Source organism: Lynx canadensis, chromosome E3, assembly GCF_007474595.2.
Source record: "Lynx canadensis isolate LIC74 chromosome E3, mLynCan4.pri.v2, whole genome shotgun sequence".
Taxonomy (NCBI): domain Eukaryota; kingdom Metazoa; phylum Chordata; class Mammalia; order Carnivora; family Felidae; genus Lynx; species Lynx canadensis.
The window spans coordinates 30,642,019-30,665,195 of record NC_044318.1 but is presented as its reverse complement, the minus strand read 5'-3'; the positions used below and the strand labels follow the sequence as shown (position 1 = coordinate 30,665,195).

The following is a 23,177-nucleotide window of genomic DNA, read 5'->3' as shown; positions in this document are numbered from 1 at the left end:
CCAGGGGACAGCGGGTCTGTCTTGCCCGCCTCTCCTCCAGTCCCCCCGCAGCCAGCCAGCCCCCTCTTGCCGGCATCTGGTGCCCTGAGTCGATTGCCTTGGAGACGAGGCTTTCTTGTGTCAGGACGCACCTTTGTCAAACGCTGCCGCGTCTGTGTTCCTATCCTGTCCTCTGCTTGCTTGGAAAGGCAGGGGCTGTGATGGTGGAGGGCGGGCAGAGGGCATGGTAAGTCCATCCGGGCAGGGGGCCGAGGCAGGCGTAGGCGTCTGTGTGCACGAGCCCCCACCCCTGGCGTGGAGTGGGCAGGTGCTGGGAGGGTGGGCACAGGGGCTCTGGGGTGACAGGGTGGAACCGTGATTGAATTAGGTGTCCCCCTGTCCAGCCCGCATCGGGAGAGATGTGAATCATTGGCTGGTCCTAGAGGGTCTAGGGGACATCGAAGAGTGACACCCGCCCCCACCCCGCCCCCGGCTGGCCTCGTGTGCCAGAATCCGTACCGGCCCGTGCTCTGTGAGCGCCACACTCAGCCGTCGGTGGCTGGGCCGACCTGTGTGGTCCTGATGGAAGGCTGCAGGGGCTAATACAGCTGTTGCGACAGACCGTCCCCCCCACCCCCACCCCGCCAAGCCAGCTTGCTCCTGACTCTCGCCTCCCGGGCCCAGGAGGTGGGCAGAGAGAGCACACCCGACCTCGGGGTCCCGCAGACCAGGACACGTGTCAGGCAGGCCACACTGGGCCCACGCTTGCTGCTGCTGCTCAGGGCCTCAGTTTCCCCGTCTAGAAAAAAGGGGTGGGGTGGTCCCTGGCCCACTGCTGCGTCACCATCGGCGTGCCCCGACAGGTGGTGACATTGTGACGCAATCCCTCTCGTCTGCCTGCAGGTGAATGAGGATGACGGAGAGGACGTGACCCCGCGGACCTTTATCCACACGCCGAGTGGCCCCACCATGCAGAAGCCCAGCGGCCTGAAGCCCCCCGGCCGCGGGGGGAAGCACTCGAGCCCCGTGGGCCGGACGTCCACTGGGTCGGCCGCGGTGTCGGCTGCCGCGGTGGCCACCGGCTCCAAGGAAGGTGCGCGGGGCCGGAGGTGGTGGGTGAGGGGCCGGGCGTGGGGAGTGCTTCTTCTGGAAGAGCCGCTGGGCGGGGGGCTAACGGTACGTGGAAGTTCTCCTTTCTGTCCGGCTGCGATCCTTCTCATAGTCAACTAGGACCAGGCACCGATGGATGCTTTATGCGCATCGCTCTGTCTCATGCTCCCTGACCGGGAGGCGGGACGACTGCTGGCTGCCCTCGGGGACAGGGGCCTGGGATCCTCCTAGTGAGCCAGCCCCATCTTCCGCCCGCCTTCTTGTCTGCCACCCAGAACCTCGCCCTTCAGCCTTCCCGTGTCTGACCCCTCGTCTTCCTGCTGGTGGGCGGACGTGAGGGCCGGGGCCGGAGGCTGGAGGCTGGAGGCTGGGGGCACCGGCCCCGACAGCAGATGGATAGAGGACAGCTGTCTGCTTGTGTGACGGTGCAAGTGAGGTGGTCCCGGGTGGAATATTTAGGAAGTTTGATGCAGAGGTTAAATTGCCTGAGATCCCACCCCCTACCGGCCAGACTGGTCCTTCGGTTTATGTTCTCTATCTTTTCTGAATTGTCTGCCATCATGCTGCATGTGTAATTTGAAAATCTGCTTTTTTTTTTTTCTTTTAATGTGATCAAGTGGATTTTTCCGTGCCGTTTTTAATGGCCGTAGAATATCCTGTCCATTCAACAAATACAAGTCAAAGGCCTGCTTTGTTGACACGGTCTTAGCCATCAGAGTTCTCATTCTGAGCAAAAATGGATGTGGGCCCAGCCCTCGGGGCTGCCGGTCTGGCAGGGGGGAGGCTGAGTGTCATGAGATGCTAGAACTGGGGACTGACCAGGTCTGGGAGGTCAGCCCCCAGGAGGGGGACATGTGAGCTGAGGTCTGGAGGGTGATAGTTTACTAGTTGAAAAGGGGAGGGTATTTTAGGCAGAGGGGACAGCTCGTGCAAAGGTCCAGTGGCAGAACAACGCATGGCAAGAGACTGGCATGTGGCCAGTGACAAGTGTGCTGGTGGGAGAGCGTGGGCCAGGGTGGGGACAGCTTGGGGTTGTCCGAGTCATTTCACTTCTGTCACAATAACAACGGGAAGCCGTTGTTTTAAATCAAAAGGAATATGGTAAAAAAAAGAAGTGGAAACGTGTTCTTAACCCATCCTTTGCAGTTGGAGATGATTCTTTCTTATTTTTCACTTTGATAAATGATGTCGTGATGAATGTTCTGGGGCACAAATCCTTGCTTTGATTACGCTGCAGCTGGCAGGGTAAGGCACTGTCCGTCCCATCTGATTGGAATAGAAGTTTAGGGAGACAAAAAGTAATAGCCAGGGACCAGACTAGGCAATCTGGGCCCTGGGTGGGGTCAGGGAAGGTTTGAGCTGGCAGAACCAGGGCCCCGGCAGAGACCGACAGCCAGGGTGGGAGGGTAAGGAAGTTGCACGGTGTGGCCCATGCACAGGCCCCTGCCAGCAGGGCTTGCCCGGAACAGCCTGTTGGAGGCCCAGACTTGCTTTCCAACGTGGCAAAGCCTTCTTTACTCATGGGAGGCATTCCTGAGCACTGCGAAGAGGCCGGAGAGAGGAAATGAAGGGGAAAGGATGTTCCAGGTAGACAGAGTGATGCAAAGGCCCTGAGGCAGGCGTTGACTTGGTTTGAGGTGTGGTTAGAGAAGGAAGGGAGACAAGTCTGGGTGGAGAGGAGTCTGACGTGAGGTTGGGAGGGCGGGAGAGGCAGATTGCGGAGGGCAGGAGTTTGGGTTTGTTTTCAGAGTGACAGGAGCTGTTGGAGGAATGGCCGGGCGCTCACATCCCTCAGCCCGCTGTGCAGAGGACAGATCGTGGGGGTTCTGAGCCGGGTGGTGAGACCATCGAGGGAGGCATATGTGGCCTCCCGGGAGAGGATGCCTGCGCTCGCTGCCAGGGCTGGGAGAGGTCAGGGGCTGACCACCAAGAGTGGGCCATCAGGGAAGGCTTCCCAGAGGAGGTGGAATGAGCTCAGCCTTCAGAATGGGAGGAATTGAAACATGGAGTGGAGGAGGAGGAAGGCCGGCCGGCAGTGGAGGAAGAGAATGGGCAAAGGCACTATGTGGGCTGAGCTTGGGCCAGTAGGGGGGTGAGGAGGTGGGGGTTGTATGGCCCCCTCTCTGGAGAAGGTCACCAGCCAGGCCTCACCCTCTTGTCTACTGGAGAGAGCCCCGTAGCACCTTCTGGGGTTATTTTCATCACTTCTCCCTCCCTGATCAACAGGGGCCTGAATTCCGGCTCTGATCCAGCCCTTAATGCCCCTTCTGACTGCCTCCGCTGTGTGACCGTGGAAGAGTTACTTAACCTCTCTGAGCCCCAGATGGGATAATAACCTCTCTCTGGTGGGATCCAGAGAGTTAACGAGTGTGAAGGGCCTGCAAGCTACAAAACTCATTAAAGACTCCTTTCTGTCCCTTTCCCCATCCAGGTTCTCCTTACTGAAAAATTTCTAAGTGTCAGGCACCCACCTCCCTTCCATTTAACCCAGTCACAGCCACCACCGTGGCAGATTTCCTTCCAGTCTTTTTTCCTATCGCACTTACTGTTTGAAGCGGTGAAATCACGGCTGTGCCCAAACCTACGTGTCACTTTTCCATACCTCTTGTCTCCCGCTGCACTGCCACACGATCTTTGCATCATCTCGAAGGGCTACGTAGGCTTTCGAGGGACATGGGAAAGGGCCACACGGTGTGGCATACGGGCTGCTTCCTAGTCACACCACAGGGTGGTCTGGGAGCCCCTGAGGGTGGGGGCTGGGTGGTCTGATTCTGCCTGGGCCCCCCGCCCTGCAGGACTGTTCCAGGGAGAGGAGGAGCGGCTCAGTGAATGCCCGATTGATTGCAGAACTGGGCCCGCCCATGCCCGGCGCTAGTCTACAGCTGGGCTCGGCGCTCCCCTCCCTCTGTCCCTGGCACCCGCTGCCTTTGCTGCCTTTGCAGGTCAGAGCAAGATGTCCAGGCTCAGGGAGGGAGCAGGGAGCCCAGAGCAATTGGCCTGGTGAGCAGGGAAGGAAGATTTGTGAGGCCCACAGCTGCTTTCGTCCCTCCCCCAGTCTCTGGAGAGGGGGAGGGGCAGGTAGAAGAAGAGGACAGTGTCATCCTCAACAACCCCCCCCCCCCCGCCGGTTCCTCAAGCTCCCTCACCTCCCCCATGGCACTGGCCATCTGCCCACCCCTGCAGGAGGCTGGGACCCTGTGTGGGGGACACTGGGGCCTCAGAGGTGAGTCTGGTGGAGGCTGGAGCCTGGGGTGGGGGATTGAGGGGGTACTAGGCTCTGCTCTGGGAATCGGGCAATGGCTGCCTCCCAAGCATGAGCTCAGCCTCCGGGCAGAGGGTCTGGCCAAGGGCCGGGCCTGGACTGATGCCCCTACCTCCCGCCCTGTGGAGATTGGGGAGGGGAGGGGAGCTGTGTCAGTCCCCAGAGCTGTGACACACAGGAAGCGGCAGGAACAAGGGGGCCATTGGAGGGGGACTGTCTTCCCGGGGGGGAGGGCGGGAGGGGGCCCGGAGGTGGTCATAACGGCAGGTGTGCAGGAGGGCGGGGTCTGGGCCCCACCAGTGGGCAGAGACTGGAGAGGTCAGGGGCAGCACGGCCAGACAGGATGGGGCACACCCCTGGAGGCTGCTTCAGATCAGACTGTCAGGGAGGGTCTCGCTCCGGAGGTGACATTGGTACAAAGATCTGAGCCACGAGCAGGAACCAACCCAGCCGAGGTTAGGGGAAGAACATCCAGGCAGAGGGAATAGCGTCTGCAAAGGTCCTGAGTCTTGAGACGCCTGGGGGCTGGAGAGCACCTCGAGTGGGCGAGGGGGGAGTATTGGGAATGGGTCAGGGGAGGCGCCGGGGCCCCAGGGCCCCAGCAGAGAGCTGGAAGCTGGTGCCAGGGCCGCCTGGGGCTTTGCAATGTATCCTGGGCCTGAGGGGGGAGAAGGGGGTCCAGGCCTCTAGGCTGGCGGCAGTCTTGGCTGCTGGGGAACAGCCCTCCCTTCAAGTCAGGAGCTGCCTGTGGGGATCGGGCAGGGTCCACCACGGCCCTGTGATGGTGGGAGAGAAGGGACAGATAGGGGCCCTCAGCCCTTCCCTGGGGCCTGCTTCTGGGCGCCAGGTGGAGGCAGGCCAGGCCAGCAAGATTGGCCACGGTGACATGGGGAGGCTCAGGGCTGCTGGGCCAAGGGACCGATCCTAGGTCACTGCCGTGCTCCCTCGGCCCCTGCCCCTCCCCTGCAGGTCCCTGAGGGGCCTCTCCCACCCCCTGTACTGTGGCCCGGCCCCCGAGGCATCTCATTTAGAAGGCTCGGCATTTGCCACCCTCTACTTCACAAGCAGGCGTCTGACCATGTTTCTGCTCATTAACAACCCAGTGGGATAACTCTTCCTCTCATTTTAAGGATGGGAAAACTGAGGCTTCAGCTGTCATCGAAGTTGCCCAGAATAACAGGGCCAGGGAGTGGTGGCGCTGGGATGGAGACTCTGGGCTGGGGCTGAAGCTGGCTCAGGCCGCCGGTACCTGCCGCCCTGCCACAGGGAAGGCGTGGCCGGGACCCCCAGTTCAGTCCCAGCCCCGCACACTCGGCTCCTGTCTTGGGCAGCTGGCAAGTGGGAGGACTGATCTGTTCTCCGTAGGCTGGCCACAGCTGTCCCCCAATGCGCCTGTGGCCTTTCCTCACGCTGGGGACCCAGGACATAGGAGGTCAAGGATGAGTGTGCGTGGGAGCTCCCCTCAGGCAGGGAGCGGGCCACACGGGGCTTAGAGGGTTCACCTCCTATACTGTGATCCCCCGGAAAGGGCCTACACAGGGCTGGTCCCAGAGCGTTTTTGGCTTATGGAACTGGGGCCCGATGTCCTTCATCCCCTGTGGGCGCTGCAGACACGGGAGCCAGCCTGCTGTGCCCGAGATGGGGCCGGCAGAGCTTGGAGCTGGCCTGTAGCCTTAGGCACTGGCCCTACCCTACTCCACGGTCCTGGACGATTATGTCTTTCACCTTGGTGCCCGGCTCCCTGGGAGAGCAGGTGGCATCCTGCCCGTGTTTTCAGTGACTTGTCCCAGATGCCGTGCAAACCTGGGCAGAACGGGGACAGACCTCCCGCCTTTGATCCTGCCCCAGGCAGCACTCATCTCCCTTCAAGGTCAGCTTCTCCAGCCCTCCTCCCCTAACCACATCCTAAACTTTTTAATGGCATCAGGATGGGGAAAGCCAAGCTGAGCTTTTCTGTGGCTGGGCTGCAGGGCAGGTGGGGGGTGGGGCAGCCTCCTAATGCTCCTGACGTCGCCCAGTATCGACCCGGGGTGGGGGGGGACGCGCAGGGGCCCATCTTGCCCGCGCCTGTCTGCCGTGCTGTGGCCGGAGCAGGGCTTCTCCATGGGGAGCTGGCTCTGCTCTTTCCAGGGTAAGCCTCCCACATCTTTCTCCGCCTGGGTCCCCTCCTGGGTCCCCACCTGAGTCTGTGGGTGGGGGCTCTGTCCTCCTGGTTCGGGAGTAGGGGGAACCGAAGGGGACTTCTGAGTTCAATTTGGCTCAGGAAGGAACAGTGAACAACCCTTGGGACAGGGCACAACCTTGGAGTGGGCGGATAGAGGGTTCCTTCTTTGGGGAGGGATGGCTGAAGGCAGTGTAGCAGGTGGATGCCGGGCCTGTGTGGCCACAGAGGGTGGGCCAGGGGAGGGGGGTGGACTCAGTCCTCCCTGGAGGCCATATTAGCTGGTTCTGTCAGAAGGACTGACTGGGGAGCGGACTGGACTGGGAGGTTCGCGGTGGGAAAGCCGGCACCCTTGAGGAATGCGATGGGGACCCTGTCCCTTCCTTCGTAACCTCTGCCTTAAGCATCTGCTGGGGACAGGAGAGGGCTTAGAGCAGAAGGCTGCTTTGGGGTTTGTGCGGCATTTATGTCATGTTGCTTTGGGGCCCCCGGGGAGGGGAGGTCAGTGTTGTGGCCAGTCTGCATTTCGGCCTGGTCCCAGGCTCCGAGGATGGAGAGGGGAGTCGGTGTGGGACTCAGATGTATACCCTAGCAGACTGGGAGGCAGCCTGTGCAAACCAAGGGAAAACAGAGTCCTGTAGAGTGGCTGTGCCAGTGAAGAATGTTGGAGCTGCTGTGATGGACAGGCAGGGTATCCTTAGGTGACACAGAGAGGAAAATGCCAGGGTGACCGTTCTGTCTGGGACAGCCCTAGTTTATGTCTGTGGTCATGGCACGACGCTATAGTAATAACACCTCCTTTCTCTTCAGGGTGTCTGGTTTTGGATGACGAATCATATCGTCACCTCCTTTAAGCAGTCATGGTGCTCATTAGCACGTTAAAGGCTCTGACAAGTCCTGCAGCAAAGTAACCTCAACTTTATTTAAGCTACAATTTCTCAATCTTCTTTGAATTTGGAGGTTCAGTGTTTATGTTCATAATATCTGTTATCCCTTTGTGGAACTATGGTCTGTAGAACATTTAGGGAATGCTTGCTTCCTTGGGGGACTGGGTCTTACATAGGCATGCTTTTTTCCCTCTGGCCTTCAGGGACAGAGGGCAGACTTCATTACACCCTTCAGTTCATGACATACCGTGTCTGTGAGGCCCTGCAAGGCCCCTCTTGTGTTTTTGTAAAGTTGGTATCTTTTTATCGCGTTTTCTCTTCCCACCACCCACATCTAGGCATCCACGTCTATGTTAGGACACTCTTTCTTTTTTTAAACAAATTTGTTTTTAATGTTTATTTGTTTTTGAGAGAGCCAGAGAGAGAGAGAGCATGCGTGGGGAAGAAGCAGAGAGAGAGGGAGACATAGAACCTGAAGCAGGCTCCAGGCTCTGAGCTGTCAGCACAGAGCCCGACGACAAGGGGCTTGAACCCACAGACCGCGAGGTCATGACCTGAGCCGAAGTTGGACGTGTCATCGACTGAGCCACCCAGGCGCCCCTTGAGCCCTCCTTTCTGCCCAAGTATCGTATCAGAAACACCTTTCTGTATAACCTGGGAGAAGTATTTTTAAAGTTGCTCAAGAATCTGAAAGACTTGGGGCGTGCTGACAGCTCGGAGCCTGGAACCTGCTTCAGATTCTGTGTCTCCCTCTCTCCCTGCCCCTCCCCCACGTATGCTCTGTCTCTCTCTCTCTCTCTCTCTCTCTCTCTCTCTCTCTCCCTCTCTCTCTCTCTCTCAAAAATAAACAAACATTACAAAATTTTTTTAAAAAAAAGAATCTGAAAGACTTGACCATAATTTATATAACTGCTTCCGTATTTGGGGGCACTTAGATTCAGGGTCTTGTTGCTGTTGTTGTTTTAAGATTTTTTTTTTATGTTTAAGTCATCTCTACACCCAGCACGGGGCTTGAACTCACAACCTTGAGGTCAAAGAGTCGCATGCTCCACCAGCTGAGCCAGCCAGGTGCCCCCAGGGATTTCTGTTGTTGTCTCTCTTGTGAATGACAAGTCAGTATGTCCGTTTCTTCGTTTAAATTATTTCTTTGGGAAATGGACCAAAGATGACACTCCCTACTTAATTTTTTCTTATTGAAAATATTGTATTTCACTTTTAAAACATTTTATTAACCAAATTAACACACGCTCATTATACCCGTCCAAGGTTAAACTAGAAAGTATTCCCTGTCTAGAGTTGAAATGACCAGGGTCGGGGGTGATGACGCGAGTGGGTTTGTGTTTAGCGGGGGTCCCGGATGGCTTTGGAGAGGGGTGAAGCAGGGCAGGGGGTGCTGGAGGCTGAGAGAGACCCTTCTGGAGGTTTCTGCGGCAAGCTGTGTGGAATCTTGCAGGCCTGATCTCAGGAGGGCCCTCTGAGACCCTAGAGGGAGGTGTGGATTTCAGAGTTATTTCTTCTGTGGAATTGCGAGATCTGATGAATAATTGGATGGAGGGTAACAGTAGGGGAAAGAGCAAGGAAGATTTGTGGTCTAAGTGGGTGTTGGGGATGCACTCCAGAGATGAGGGGTACAGAGGAGGCACACTTGGAGAGGGGATCACTGTGGTTCAGAACGTCAAGTGTGAGAGAACGTCAAGTGTGAGAGAACGTCAAGTGTGAGAGATCCCAGGGGACGTCGAGGGGATGCTGCTGGAAGGGGCAGGTCTAGAAGGGACAACTGCTGGAAGGGGCAGGTCTGGCAGTAGGGAAGGGATCTGGACTGGAGAGAGAAATTGGGGCCCTACTTCTACTGTATCTTCCTGTGTCATTTGGATCTTTTACGAGGAGAACGTATTCACGTCTTTCAGGAAGGCAGGGGTGTGGCAGCGTGTAAGTAGCTAAAGGCGTAGGCGTGGGTTAGATCGTAGGGGGCACCGTGTAGATCAGGGCTCCCCAGGTCCTGACCTCCTGCAGCTCGCCCCTCCCCTCCTACTCCCTGCACTGGAGACGGGTCAGAGACTTGGTGCTTGTGTGCCTTCTGTCCTGCCTGTCATTCAGGGCGTCTGTAGAGAATTTTGGTGGGTTTTGAGGCTGGCCACCTGTCCAGGGTGTGGGCTGGCACCGGCCCATATCGGCTCACAAGAACCCATGGTGAAATTGTCAGGAATTTTACGAGCCAGATGTTAAAGGCAGCCTTTCCCTAAAAAATTAGATTGTGTGACCTTACAATTTAATAAATTCTATTAAGAACATGGGTCATAAATACTCAAAGCTCATGACTTCTGCTAGTGCTTTTAGTAGTGTTTATACCACCATTTTATTACTGGTGAAATATTTCTGTTTTACTACAGGTAGGATTTTATAGTATCTGTGTTTTTAAGGTTATTGCTCTGTGGTAGAAACACCATATGATCTCTTTCGACATCCGTGTTCAGTGACATCATGCTGGTAGCTTGAAATTGACCATGGTGGGAGAATTTACGTTATGGAAATCGGCAAACTCTACAAATCAGGATTATTGTTCTCCTGGAGAGCTAATTATTTTTGTTCAAAAAAAAATATTTTTTTAATGTTTATTTATTTTTGAGAGAGAAAGACAGTGATAGAGCGTGAGCAGGAGAGGGGCAGAGGCACAGGGAGACCCAGAATCCAAAGCAGGCTCCAGGCTCTGAGCCGACAGCACAGAGGAAGCTGTCATTTTGCGGGCTGGGGGGTGTTCGTGGCGCACATGGGGAGCCAGTGACCGGAGGAGAGGCGAGCGATGGTGGGGAGGCGGGTCCCTGGGGAGACCGAAGGGGGACGGGAGTTTGCCTCTAGAGGGAGAAGAGCGTTCCAAGCTAGAACAGTGAACCTTCCCTCCCCAGCCCCAGGCCCCCACGGATCTAGTTCCTTCTAGTCAGGGAGGTGGCCAGCTGAGTTGTGGCTGCGGTTCTCTTGTTATCTGGACCTCACCCCGGTGTGAGCCCCCATTTGGCCGTGCCTGTAGCCCCAAGCATCTGACCCTGGGTGCTCAGAGAACTGGGTCCCTGGGAGCTGGGGTTTGGAAGGCCTGTCCCCTCTTCCTGAGGCAGGGTGGGACCCAAGTCCCCGCCGGGGGAGGGGCGGGTGCGTCCTCCCACCTCCGCTGCAACAGGCCGCCAGCTGCCGCCACCCCACCCCACGCCCCTTAGCCCTTTTTTCAAAGTCCTGCTTTGAACTTGAAACCAGCAGTAGATTCCCTCGTGCCTGGAGTCTGGGGAAAGGACCAAGTGCTCAAATGAGGTTTAAGTCTGTTGCCGCCTTTCGCTTTTGTGGGGGCTTGCCGGGCCAGGCTGCTCTCTGCAGAGGCTCCGAGGGCGGGGGGCGGGGCAGGCCCTGCCGTCAGGGAGCTTCTGGAACCTGCCTCAGAGCCCGGTGGGTGTGACAGTGGGTGTGAGGGGAGAGCCGGCCAGGTCTGACAGCCCTGGGAGAACAGGGAGGGATGCACAGACTGTCAGGTCCTGGCCGCTCTGCCCTCGCCCTTTGCCGTCCTGTGGGGAAACAGGTGCAGGTCCAGGAAGGGGCTTGGCCAGGCCTGGCTCCCTGGATGGAAGGGGACTCTATCCCTGTTTTCCATGCCTCCCCAAGCCCTGGTCTCTGGAAGCTTCCTGGTGTGAGGGGGGAATTTGATGAGGGTTTGTCCCATGAGGCTGGGGCCGCCAAGGGCACCGAAGAGGAAAAATGAAGCAAAACCCCCGCGCGCCGTCGCCAGGGGCTTGGGACCTGGATTTTAGCAGCTGTTAGAACAACTGGTCTCTGGGCCTATGACCTTAGAAGGGGCGGGTGGGGAAGAAAGATTACCTGAGGGTCTGCCTGACTCGGGACAGCTGGGGAGGACAGCTGTGTGGGCAGCTTCTGACCGAGAAGAGCCACACTGGGTTCCCCTTGACCTGGGACCCTCCTCTGTGCTCTGAGCAAAGAGGCCGTGTAGGCACAGGTGCTCACCTGCGTCACAGCTGCCCAGGCCAGTTAGCAGACATCATGGAGCCGCTGGGCACAGGCACGTGTTCTAGAAACAGATACCGGAAGGGCAGGTGCCACACATGCGAGCCTTGTGGGAGAGCTGTTGAGGGGGAGGGCTCTGAGCCAGACCAGCTGGGCCTGACTCCTGCCTGGGTAACTTTGGACAAGAGCATCTGCATGATAAGAATGTAACGTAGAGGGGGGCGCCTGGATGGCTCAGTCGTTAAAAAAAAAAATTTCTTTTTTTACATTTATTTATTTTTGAGAAACAGAGTGAGACAAAGCGTGAGCAGGGGAGGGGCAGAGAGAGAAGGAGACACAGAATCCGAAGCAGGCTCCAGGCTCCGAGCTGTCAGCCCAGAGCCCAATGTGGGGCTCGAACCCACAAACCGTGAGATCATGACCTGAGCCGAAGGCGGACGCTCAACCGACTGAGCCACCCAGGCGCCCCTTCAGTCGTTTAAACGTCCAACTCTTGGTTTCAGCTCAGGTCACAATCTCGTGGTTCCATGACTTTGAGTCCCACGTCGGGCCCTGTGCTGGTAGTGCAGAGCCTGCTTGGGATTCCCTCTTTCCCTTTCTCTCTGCCCCTCCCTGACTCATGCTGTCTCTGTCTCAAAATAAATAAATAATCTTTAAAAAAATCTAAAAGAATGTAACGTGGAGAAAGTATCCAGCCCGTTGATCCAGACCGGTAGCTGCCCGACTCTTCTCGTTGATGGACCACAGCACCTTGGGCATGGTTATGATGGGGGCCGGGGCTGGGCCATACTCCAGTATGTGGCTTCCTCCGGCTGCTTTTCGGAGTGGCTTTTCGTAAGGAAGGTGCCCGCCTGATCTGGTGAGTGGGAGAACCACTGTGGGGTTCCCAAGGTCAACAGAACCTGCCTGGGAGCCCTTCTTCTGCCTCCTGGGACCCTTTGTGGTTCTTAAATGTTTAAAAATACTTTTTAAAGTTCATTTATTTATTTTGAGAGAGAGCACGTGAGCAGGGGAGGGGCAGAGAGAGAAGGGGAGAGAGAGAATCCCAAGCAGGCTCCACACTGTCAGCACAGAGCCCGACGCGGGGCTCGAACCCACGAACCATGAGATCATGACCTGAGCTGAAACCGAGAGTCAAGACACTCAATGGACAGGGTCACCCAAGTGTCCCTTAATTTTTTTTTTTTTTTTTAATTCTTTAGTCTTCGTATAAATCATTGTTATCAAAATAACATCACAGTCAGCCCTCACTGTGCCCTTGCTTGGGCCAGGCACCGAGAACAGCCCCAGAAACCAAGGTGCAGATGAGGAGGAGACCCAGGTGGGGCTAGGCCTCTGCCTCATGGCATCTCAGTGGTGGAAGAGAGCCTGGGGGGGTCCCCCTTCCAGGGTCCCGCCTAGGGGTCTTCTCTTAACAGGAAGCAAAGGGGACGTCTCTACATGGGATGGAGTAAAAGACAAGATTGTTCCCTGCTTATAAGGAACTGTAGGGTTTGGCCAGATTCTGGAAAACGGGTTCATTCAAGGGAGTCCAAGATTTGGGGTGATTGTAGTTTGAGGCTTGGCTTGGCAGGTGCTTAGTGGTCTATTTTTGGTTTAATACACGTGTGTACCCTACACCAAGAGCCAGAGGCCTCTAGCCAGGCAACCTAGGTAAAAGTGCCTGATCTCTCTGAGCCTCAGTTTTCCTCATCTGTAAAGGGGGGATAACAAAATGACTTCACAAGATTAACCGTGAAGGTCAGACGGGCTACTGTATGTCAGGCCCTCAGCACAGAGCATTAGTTAGTGGGTTGATCACCGTGGTTGTTAGTCAAGTTCAGCAACGGAGCCCGTTGATCTCCCAAGAGCCCAGTCCACAGTTGAGAGGTCCCCTTTGTCAGGACCCCCCCATCCCGGCTGTCCAGGCCTCGGGTGCCACGTGCTTCCCCATTCCCGCCACCAGTGCCCCAGAGAGAGAACCACATGCTTGGTCTTGACTTCGGGCTGGGCCTTCGACTTACGTGGCTTCCCCAGCACCTAGAAGCTCTGGCTTCCAGTCCTGAGCTCCTTGCCAGGCCTGGGCCCAGGGTCTCTTGGCCGTGGCTGAAAGGAAGATGCTGGTGGGAGCTGCTTCCCTGTAGCCCCTCACTGGCTGCCCCTGGAAAGGACTAGAAACATACGCATCACTGTTTCACAAACGCATCAGCCTCTGGAGCAGAGAAAGGTGGGTCCTTCTCTGCCTGATGCTGAGTCTCGCAGGAAGTGGGGGGCAGCCTCCAGACCTCGTGGTGCAAATGGGGAAGTTTCCTGAGCCCCGTAGCACAGGAGGCCCTGCGTGGGGCCCAGATACACATAAGGCATGTGACCTTGAACAAGTGAGTGACCTTGAACAAGTTGCTTCTCTTGCCTTCCACGTCCTCGTCTATAGCATGTCAGGGCCCGGGCCCAGGGGGCAGGCCCCTTCCCTGGGTTTGAGTCCCATTTCTGCTGTGTGACTCTGGGCAAGGCCCTGGCCTCTCTGAGCCTCAGGGTCATTCTTCTTCTAAAGAGGGGCTGGGTCAGGGCAGAGAGAGCCCAGAGGTCAGCCCCAGGATGTTGGAAGTGAAGGACTTGTCTCCCATGCACCTCCCCCTCCCCCCTTTTCCTGGTCTATGCAGTCCTGATGCTTTGGGCTGCAGCTCAGGGAGGGGAGACTCAGCAGCAGAGCAAGAGGCTTTTCTGGCTCCTTCCTTGCCCCAAGGTGTCTGTGGCTGTCCCCAGCTGTCAAGGAATGGGTTGGAGCCGTTTGTATTGGGCCCCGAGCTGGCTGGGGTGCAGGGTGGGGGACACAGAGACCACTTCCCCTTGGTGGCAGGCCATGAGTGGTCTCAGGTTAACAGCCAGGAGCCTGAGCCCGCTGGGAGGGGGAGGTGGCAGTTTGTAACCCTCGAGAATGGGTTCATTCCTGGCCCTCGATCCTGAGTGACCCTGAGCTGTGAAAGGTGAGGCTCTGAGGAGGTGCTTTCCTGAGTTTGCCCTTTTTTTTTTTTTTTTAAGTTTCCTTATTTATTTTTGAGAGAGACTTAGCGCGCGCAAGCGGGGGAGGGGCAGAGAGAAGGAGAGAGGGAGGAATCCCAAGCAGGCTCCGCTTGGTCGGTGCACCAGCCCGACTCGGAGCTCGAACTCACAGAGCCGTGAGAGCAAGACCTGAGCTGCAGTCGAGTCGGACGCTTAACCGACTGGGCCACCCAGATGCCCCCTGAGCTTTTTTTTAATCCTTGAACCTTCCGGAAGGATTGGGAGATAGGGAGAGACCTCGGGGACGCCCAAGGCCGCGCTGCCCCCCCCCCCCCCCCCGCCGTGCGTGCCTCAGTTTCCCCATCCGTCAGCCGGCACGGGGGGGTGCACCCCAGAGCCCTGACCGCTGCCTCTCTCCCGCCCCGCAGGCTCCCCCCTGCACAAGCAGGCCTCGGGCCCGTCCGCCGCCACCGCCGCCCCCCCCGCCGCCGAGAAGCCGGGCCCCAAGGCGGCCGAGGTGGGCGATGACTTCCTGGGGGACTTCGCGGTGGGCGAGCGGGTGTGGGTGAACGGCGTGAAGCCGGGCGTGGTGCAGTACCTGGGCGAGACGCAGTTCGCGCCGGGCCAGTGGGCCGGCGTGGTGCTGGACGACCCGGTGGGCAAGAATGACGGCGCGGTGGGCGGCGTGCGCTACTTTGAGTGCCCGGCCCTGCAGGGCATCTTCACGCGGCCCTCCAAGCTGACCCGGCAGCCCACGGCCGAGGGCTCGGGCAGCGACGCCCACTCGGTGGAGTCGCTGACCGCCCAGAACCTGTCGCTGCACTCGGGCACGGCCACGCCGCCGCTCAGCAGCCGGGTCATCCCGCTGCGGGAGAGCGTCCTCAACAGCTCGGTCAAGACGGGCAACGAGTCGGGCTCCAACCTCTCGGACAGCGGCTCCGTGAAGCGGGGCGACAAGGACCTGCGCCTGGGAGACCGCGTGCTGGTGAGTGCTGCCTCCACCGCCCCGCCTTCAGGGGCAAGCTGGACCCCGGGGGCTGGGCGGGGAGGGGACTCGGGGGGGGGGGGGGTCCGGGCTGGGACGCCCAGTCCTCATCGGAACCACACGGAGTGACCGGGGATGCCGGTCCAATGGGCTCTGGAGACTGTCGCCGTGTGACCCTGGGCGAGCGCCTTAACCTCTCTGGACCTCAGTCTTCCCATTTGTAAAATGGGTTGGGATGCACGAATATGCGTAATGCCTCTAGACGGTGCCAGAAACTTAGGAGGTGCCCCATACATGTTAGCTCTTGTTGGTTTTATCCACGGATCCCGCCCGATGGTATTTCCCAATGGTGTTATCCGTTGACCAGCATGGATGCCCCAGGCCTATACTATTTCCTATGCCCCGGGAAAAGGCCGAGGACCGCAGGGTCGGGTGGTTCAGACACCTAATAGGCTGTAACGCAACGATCACTATTGGTGTCGGGGACAGAGTTGGGTCACTCTTTGGAGCCAAAAGGACCATCAGCCAAGTCTTCCTGCCGGGGGCCCCTCTTCTCTGCCGGTCCCTGTCACTGGGGCCACATTGGAAGGGGCAGTGGCCCCCAAGTCCTTTAGAGTCTGGATTCATCATCTGGATTCATTCATCAAGTCCAAATGAAGCAGTGTTTCCCTGGCACCTGCTGTGGGCCAGGGCTGGGCTGGGGGGGGGGGGTGCCAAGGTCATGGCAGGACAGGGTCATGTTCCTCCTGTACCAAGCCCAGGGTTAGGGTGGCCGAGGTGACCCCAGAGCTGACCCTGCCCCCCCCCCCAAGAACCACAGTGTTGGGAAGGAGAGAGTAACCCACGAGGCAGTCTCTGAAGGGCATCTGGTGGGCTTGGGTGTGAGAAGCCAGTGGGGGTAGAGTCAGCTGGTGGGGGAGACTGTGTTCATCAGTCTTCTGAGGGACTGTGGGGACCATATACCTGGAGCTCCAAGGCTGAATGGGGAAGGGTTTGGGGGGCTCCAGGGTCCCCTCGTGGGGACTGCAGGAAGGTATTGTTGCCTGGGATTCTCCCTCCCTACCCCGAGGACCTCACACAACGCCAAGGCTTCCCCTGGAGGCTTCTGGGTAGGGTATTTGGGGCAGGGGCAGGGGAAATAGAGGAAATGTTTATACCCATTGCCTTGTTGAATCCTCAAGCCCACACCGTGATGTAATTTTATCCCCACTTTGTGGATGGAGAAACTGAGAGAGAACTTTAAGAACTTACGTAGTAACTTACAAAGACTCAAACCAGCCCCCGCAGCCCGCCTTCCTGAGTCTCTCTACCCTGGTGATCTCTCTGGGGTCTGCCCACCCCAGGGGCTGGTTTCCCAGCCTGCTTCCCTGTGGACAGAACTACCCACTTCGGTGATCTGGTGGAGGGCGTGGCCAGACTTGGTCCCTGCCCTCCAGCTCACTGTCTATCAGGGGAGAGAGACAGACGTCAGTGTTTCCTGATAGATCCGGGTGAGTGCCCATCACGGAGGCTTGACCTGGTGGGGGGCATCCCCGAGGCTGGTGTTTGGGCTGAGCCGAGGGAACGGACTAGAGAAACAAAAGAGTAGCCGGGCTGAGCTATTGTTAGCAATAGTGCTGGGCAGCATTGTGCCTATGAGGCTGGTGTAGGCTTGACCCTGAAGGAGTGGAGGGGGTTTGCTCTATTTGCAGAGGGACCATGGCACGGGCAGATCCATCTTTAAGCACATCCCGCTTGCTGCTTGACGAGGAAAGGATGGGAGGGGGCAAGAGTGGAGCAGGGGAGAGGCAGAGGGCTGCGGTGGCAGCTCCGGGGACAGGGGGCTAGACTCTCGGGGCACTTGTGACTTCCTAGTCAGGGTCCTTGTGGTGGGGCTGTTGCTCTGCTGTTGCTGCCACGGCTCCCCGGGAAGCCGTCCCCACCTGGCTGATGGGACCCAGGCAAGCTGGCATACAGTCTCACTGAGCGGTCTTGGGGGTGCCCGGGGGCCAAGGGCACCTGCTGGCCGTTGACCACTATAGGGAGATCAGGTACAGGTTGGTGCCCTTGCTGCTACTTCCCGCCTTTGTGATGCTGGGCAAGTCACTTAACTGAGCCTCGCCCTCTTCCATTTCATTCATTCATTCATTCATTCATTCATTCATTCATTCATTCATCGTCTGTCCATTCAGCAAAATGGGCGTAGAAGCACCCTTGGGCTGCTTTCGTTGAGAACATTAAGAAAGCTGGTGGACGTGAAGTGTTCACAGTTACACGGGGCCTGGTGAGTCCCGTGAGTGCCGTGGGTGTGGTCTGAGACCTCTTTGGGGTGGGAAGTGGAGGCTCAGGGGGTTATGGGCCAGCACTGGTTGGTTCTCAGGTTGCAGGAGCGGGGAGGTTGATCCCCAGTTTGATCCTGTCTGGAACTCCCTTTGCTTCCCTTTTAGGGAGTGGGCAGGGGGGCATACAAGCCTGCACAGGGTGGGCACTGCTCTAGAAGTCTCTGCCAGGCCCTAGCCCATCAGCAGGGCTGGTGGCAACCAAAGCAGATGGGCCTTGCTGACTTCCTACCGCGGTCTTGGGGGCGTCCCTCACGCTGGGGGCTGTGCCCAACACTTTCTGTACCTACTCTTTTTGGGTCCGGCCCACTGCCTTAGAAGCTGGGAGTTACCCTCCCATTTCATAGATGAGGAAACTGAGCTCAGCCCTGGAAACAGCCGGTCTGGAGTCACGCAGCCAGGAGGTAATAGCCATTCACTCATTCATTCATTCATTCATTCATTCATTCATTTATTGATGTTTATTTATTTCTGAGAGAGAAAGAGAGAGGGAGGGAGAGCGTGTGAATGCGCACGCGGGGGAGGGGCAGAGAAAGAGGGAGACGCCGAATCCGAAGCAGGCTCCAGGCTCTGAGCCGTCAGCACAGCTGAACTCCCCAACAGCGAGATCACAACCTGAGCCGAAGTCGGACGCTCATCCGGCTGAGCCACCCATGCCTCTATTTATACTTACCAACTGAGACTGCGCTAGAAACAGGATATCCGTGGAGTCTGGGTGGGGGGGAGGAATTTACACCCGGGGTTTGCTTCTACCGAAAGGATGGAGCCCCACGTGTCCCCCGTCCCACCGGAGTGTGCAGCTTCTCCAGGGTCGGTCCTGCAGCCTGGTCCACTGCTCACGGCCAGGACCCAGCTGGCTCAGCCGACCCCAGGACTCGCTTCTCCCTGTGCCTGCTGTGGACACCTGCTACGTCACCTTCCTGTCCCTACTCCACGCTTTAAAAAATTACATGCTGGATGTGGGTGACTGTGGAGGCTGGAACTTACTTGAGGACAGGAGACGATATCAAAAAAATATAACTGTTGGGGCGCCTGGGTGGCGCAGTCGGTTGAGCGTCCGACTTCAGCCAGGTCACGATCTCGCGGTCTGTGAGTTCGAGCCCCGCGTCAGGCTCTGGGCTGATGGCTCGGAGCCTGGAGCCTGTTTCCGATTCTGTGTCTCCCTCTCTCTCTGCCCCTCCCCCGTTCATGCTCTGTCTCTCTCTGTCCCAAAAATAAATAAACGTTGAAAAAAAAAAATTAAAAAAAAAAAATATAACTGCTTTTGCGGATTTTCTAAATCACGTGATCCTATAAATGCATTATCAGGGCCCTTCCCAGGGCCTTGGAGGAGGCCGGTGCAGAAGCTGTATTAGCTTCACCAGCTGTTAAACCTGCTTCTGAACTGGGTCAAAGGCATGAGCAGTATTATTTATGGTCTTTAAGTCACGTTGCTCTTCAGAGGTACCTATGGATCCTGGTGTCACTGGGGCCTCAACGCTACCCCCTGAGGTGCAGGTAGCAGCTAAAGAATCACGGGCAGTTTATTTACGCTCTCTGTGCCTCAGTCCCTTCACCTGTAAGATGAGAGAATAGTTCACCTGCCGGGTGTGCAGGGCGTTTAGAAGCTGTGCTCTAAGTCAGCTCTGCGTGTCAGTTCTTACCAGCCTTAAAGTCCTTGGAGGGTGGGTGTTCCCCTCGGCCACGGGGGTCCCAGGTGCAGTGAGGGGCTCGGAGCTCAGAGAGCCTCCCTGAAGTCACAGCAGCTCATGACGGCCTGGTGTCCTTGGCCCTCCTTGGTCAACCACTTGCTCGGGCCCACGGGCTGGTTGCCCTGCCTTTGTCCTTTTCCGCCCCTCCCCTGCCCCAGCACACACACGGATAACCTTTCTGATCCATGCCTGGAATTCCTCCAACGATGAGCCACGCTTTTCTGATCGCTTCTTCCACTCCCCACCACCCTCAGCCCTCCGTCTGGGGCACCGTCTGGGGCCCCCGCCGCCAGCTCCTGCCCGCCCCTGCACAGGGGCCTCTTTTTTCCTTTCTGGGTCCCCCTTTCCAGTCTCCCCATGCGCTTGCCCCGGCTGCGCCCACCTTAAAAACAAACTGAGGGGCGCCCGGGTGGCTCATTTGGTTGAGCGTCTGACTTCGGCTCAGGTCATGATCTCGCGGTCCATGGGTTAGCCCCACGTCGGGTTCTGTGCTGACGGTTCAGAGCCTGGAGCCTGCTTCGGATTCTGTGTCTGCCTCGCTCTCTGCCCCTCCCCTGCTCGTGCTCTGTCTCTCTCTGTCAAAAATAAATAAACATTAAAAAAAAAAACCCAAAAACTGAGCCCCTGCCCCATGTCTATTCCAGCCGTGCCCACTTCTCTGACCTCCCTTCAGCTAAACCCTTGAAAGCCCCCTCTGTGCACGCGGTCTCCACCCCTGCTGTCCAGCACCCTCTGCTCCGGGGAAACTGAGGCTGCCACAGATCTGCACAGTACAAGTTAGAGCGACCGGTTCCCTGTCCTGGCTTTATGTCCCCTCCCGACAGAACTGGCCACCGTCCGTCTCCCTGCCTCCTTCTGGAAGCACTTTTTTCCTCCCTCCCTCCACCCCAGCTTTCCTCCTACCTCCTTGGCCAGCAGGGAGGTGTTCCTTGCCTCGGGTCAGGTCCAAAGTCCAGCCGTGGCTCCAGCCGTGGCTCGTCTCCCCCTGTGCAGTCTCCCTGCTGGAACCATCTGGGCCTGTCGGGACACATGGGGCGTCCCACTGCCCAGGGGTGGCCGGTGTCTTAGATCAAGTGCTTACGCAGCATCCCTGCTTAGTGTGTGTTACTTTCCCGGGGCTGCTCTAACAGCTGCCACCAACTAGTCCTTTACAGGAAGGGGGTTTTCTCTCCGTTCTGGGGGTTAGCAATCTCAAGTCAAAGGTGCTGGCAGGGCCGTTCACTCTCTGAAGGATCAAGAGAAGAACCCATTCTGTGCCTTTCTCTTCGGTTCTGGAGGCTGCTGGCATCCCGTGGCATTCCTTGGCCGGCAGCCATCTCACCCAGCCCCTCCCTGCGCCTTCACACAGTCTCTTCTCTCCGTGTGTCCGTGTCTCTCCTCTTCTTATAAGAACAGCAGTCACATCCCATTAGGGCCCATGCTAATGACTTCCCCTCACTTAATCCCATCTGAAGGACCTCAGCTTTAAATAATATAAACATAATAATATAATTAATAATAATAAGATCACATTCAGGGTGCCCGGGTGGCTCAGTCAGTTAAGCATCCGACTCTGGATTTTGGCTCAGGTCATGATCTCGTGGTTTGTGAGTTCCAGCTCCACACTGGCAGTGTGGAGCCTGCTGGGAATTCTCTCTCTTTCCCTGTCTCTCTCTCTGCCCTTCCTCCACTCACGCTTGCTAGAGAGCAAAATGCTCTCTCAAAATAAGTAACTAAAATAAATAAACTTTAAAATAAATAAGTAAGGTGGGGTGCTTGGGTGGCTCGGTGAGTTGAGTGTCTGACTTCAGCTCAGGTCATGGTCTTGAGGTCTATGAGTTCGAGTCTCACATCGGGCTCTGTGCTGACAGCTCGGAGCCTGGAGCCTACGTCCGATTCTGTGTCTCCCTCTCTCTGCACCTCCCCTCCATGCTCGCTCTCTCTCTCTCTCTCTCTCTCTCTCAAAAATAAACATTAAAACAACATTTTGAAAAATTTTGAAAATAAATAAGGTCACATTCACAGGTATGGGGAGGGGCGGGGGAGTCAGGACTTGAATGTATCTCTTTTAGGGGACACGGGTCAGCCTGTCACACATGCCCCAGACAGAACTCATCTGTTTATCCCCCACCCCGTCCCTGACCTGCTCTTCCCGTCCTCCCCGTCCTTGTGAACACTCACCTGCCTCTCCAGTGACCAGGCCAGGAACTTGGGACTCAGCCTTGTGCCCTGTTTTTCTCTCCTCCCCAACCATGCGACTCATCTGGAAGTCCCCAGTGCTGTCTCGAAAACACACCAGAATCTGTCCCCATCCTATCGCCTCCCCTGGGAGGCTCCTCTCTCTCGGATGGAGGGCCCGCCTCCTCCTTGGTCTCCCTGCCCCCACCCAGGTCCCTGCACCCCACAGGCTCCCATCTCACCTGAGATAAGGCCCACCTGCCTTCCCATGGCCCCCAGACCCTTGTCAACTGCCCGCCCACCCTCGGGCCACCCGGCGTCCCTCCCTCCCTGGCCGAGCCCTGCCGCAACTGCCTTCTGTCCTCTCCTCCAGTGTCCCGGGCTGGTCCCTGCACAGGGGACACTGTCCCCCAGAGCTTCCCACAGCTCGCACCCCGTCTGCGAGGCCTCTGCCCCATGGGCTCTCCTCGGAGATTGAGGCCTCTGATGTCACCCTGCCCAGCCCCTCCAACCACCTGGATTAACAGCAGGAGTTCACTTCCTCCTCCTCCACTGCCGGTTTTCTGCCACGGCCGAGAGCGCCTTGACCACGGGCCTTGTCCGTTTTGTCCACAACGGCTGGGCCCCTAGTGCCCACCGCAGAGCCTGGTGCCAGGAAGATGCTGAATGAACCACTCAGGGCCCCGGGGGGTGGTCCCGAGCGAGCAGGGCACCGCTGGCCCCGTGTTGGGGCTGCACAGGCTAGTTGAACCCCAGGTTCTTCTCGCTGGCGGTTGGTCAAATCAGCAGCTGTGGACACCGTCAGGAGGGCCACCGAGGGGCCGCCGGCCTCTGTCCCCTCATCTCCCGAGAGCAACTCTTCTTCCCGGCCAGCCCTTCTTCCCATCAGTACCACCCCCTCCCCCCAACACAGCATCCCGGCAGGTGCTGGTCCGGCCTTGGCCGTGAGCCCCTCGCCGTGCCCTCAGCAGCCCTGTGACGTGGGCCCGGCGTGCCCCCCCCTCACCCGCCCCTCCTCCTGATGGCAGAGCTGAGCTGGACGGCCCGGGGGCCCTGTTCTCTCGCCGTGTGGGCGCTACCCTGATCTGCGGCAGAGGCGTGCATTTGAAGTGAGTCACCAGTTTTGACTTCCTCAGAGGAAAGTCCCCGAGAAACAGATGAGCCTGGCCTGCCCACCACCATTGCTCTGGGAGACCTGGGATGCAGTTGGTGTTTGGCCCAAATAACCTGCGGGTGGCACAAAGGGGAGGCTGGGGCCTGGCACGTGGTGGGGGTGGGTGCCAGGGAGTGTTCTCTTTTATTTATTCATTTTTTTTTTTTTAAGTTTACGCATTTGGAGAGAGAGAGCAGGTGAGAGACAGAATATCCCAAGCAGGCTCCCCAGTGTCAAGCCCGATGCGGGGCTCGAACCCACAAACAGATCATGACCTGAGCCAAAATCGAGAGTCGGACGCTTAACCAGCTGAGCCACCCAGGCGCCCCTAAAGAGGGAGAATCTTGAACAGGCTCAGTGCGGAGCTCGATCCCCTGACCCTGGGATCATGCCCTGAGCCAAAATCAAGAGTCGGACGCTCAACCGACTAAGCCACCTAATCACATTTTCTATAGACCTAAAATTGCCCCCAAGAAGTCTATTAACTTTTTTA

General features: G+C 57.6%; 1 protein-coding gene across 6 annotated transcripts in view; it reads left to right on the top strand.

Annotated features, from left to right (window-relative positions):
- The window catches only part of CLIP2 (CAP-Gly domain containing linker protein 2), a 75,381-nt gene that overhangs the window by 20,007 nt on the left and 32,197 nt on the right, over window positions 1-23,177 (top strand). For all 6 annotated transcript variants that reach the window (XR_003965503.1, XM_030300113.1, XM_030300115.1 and 3 more), the window contains 2 exons: window positions 883-1,072; window positions 14,809-15,365. Coding sequence is in view for 5 of the 6 variants with exons in the window: in XM_030300113.1 (XP_030155973.1) it covers window positions 949-1,072; window positions 14,809-15,365 (681 nt within the window). In the remaining variant the exon portion in view is untranslated. The remainder of the gene's footprint in view (window positions 1-882; window positions 1,073-14,808; window positions 15,366-23,177) is intronic.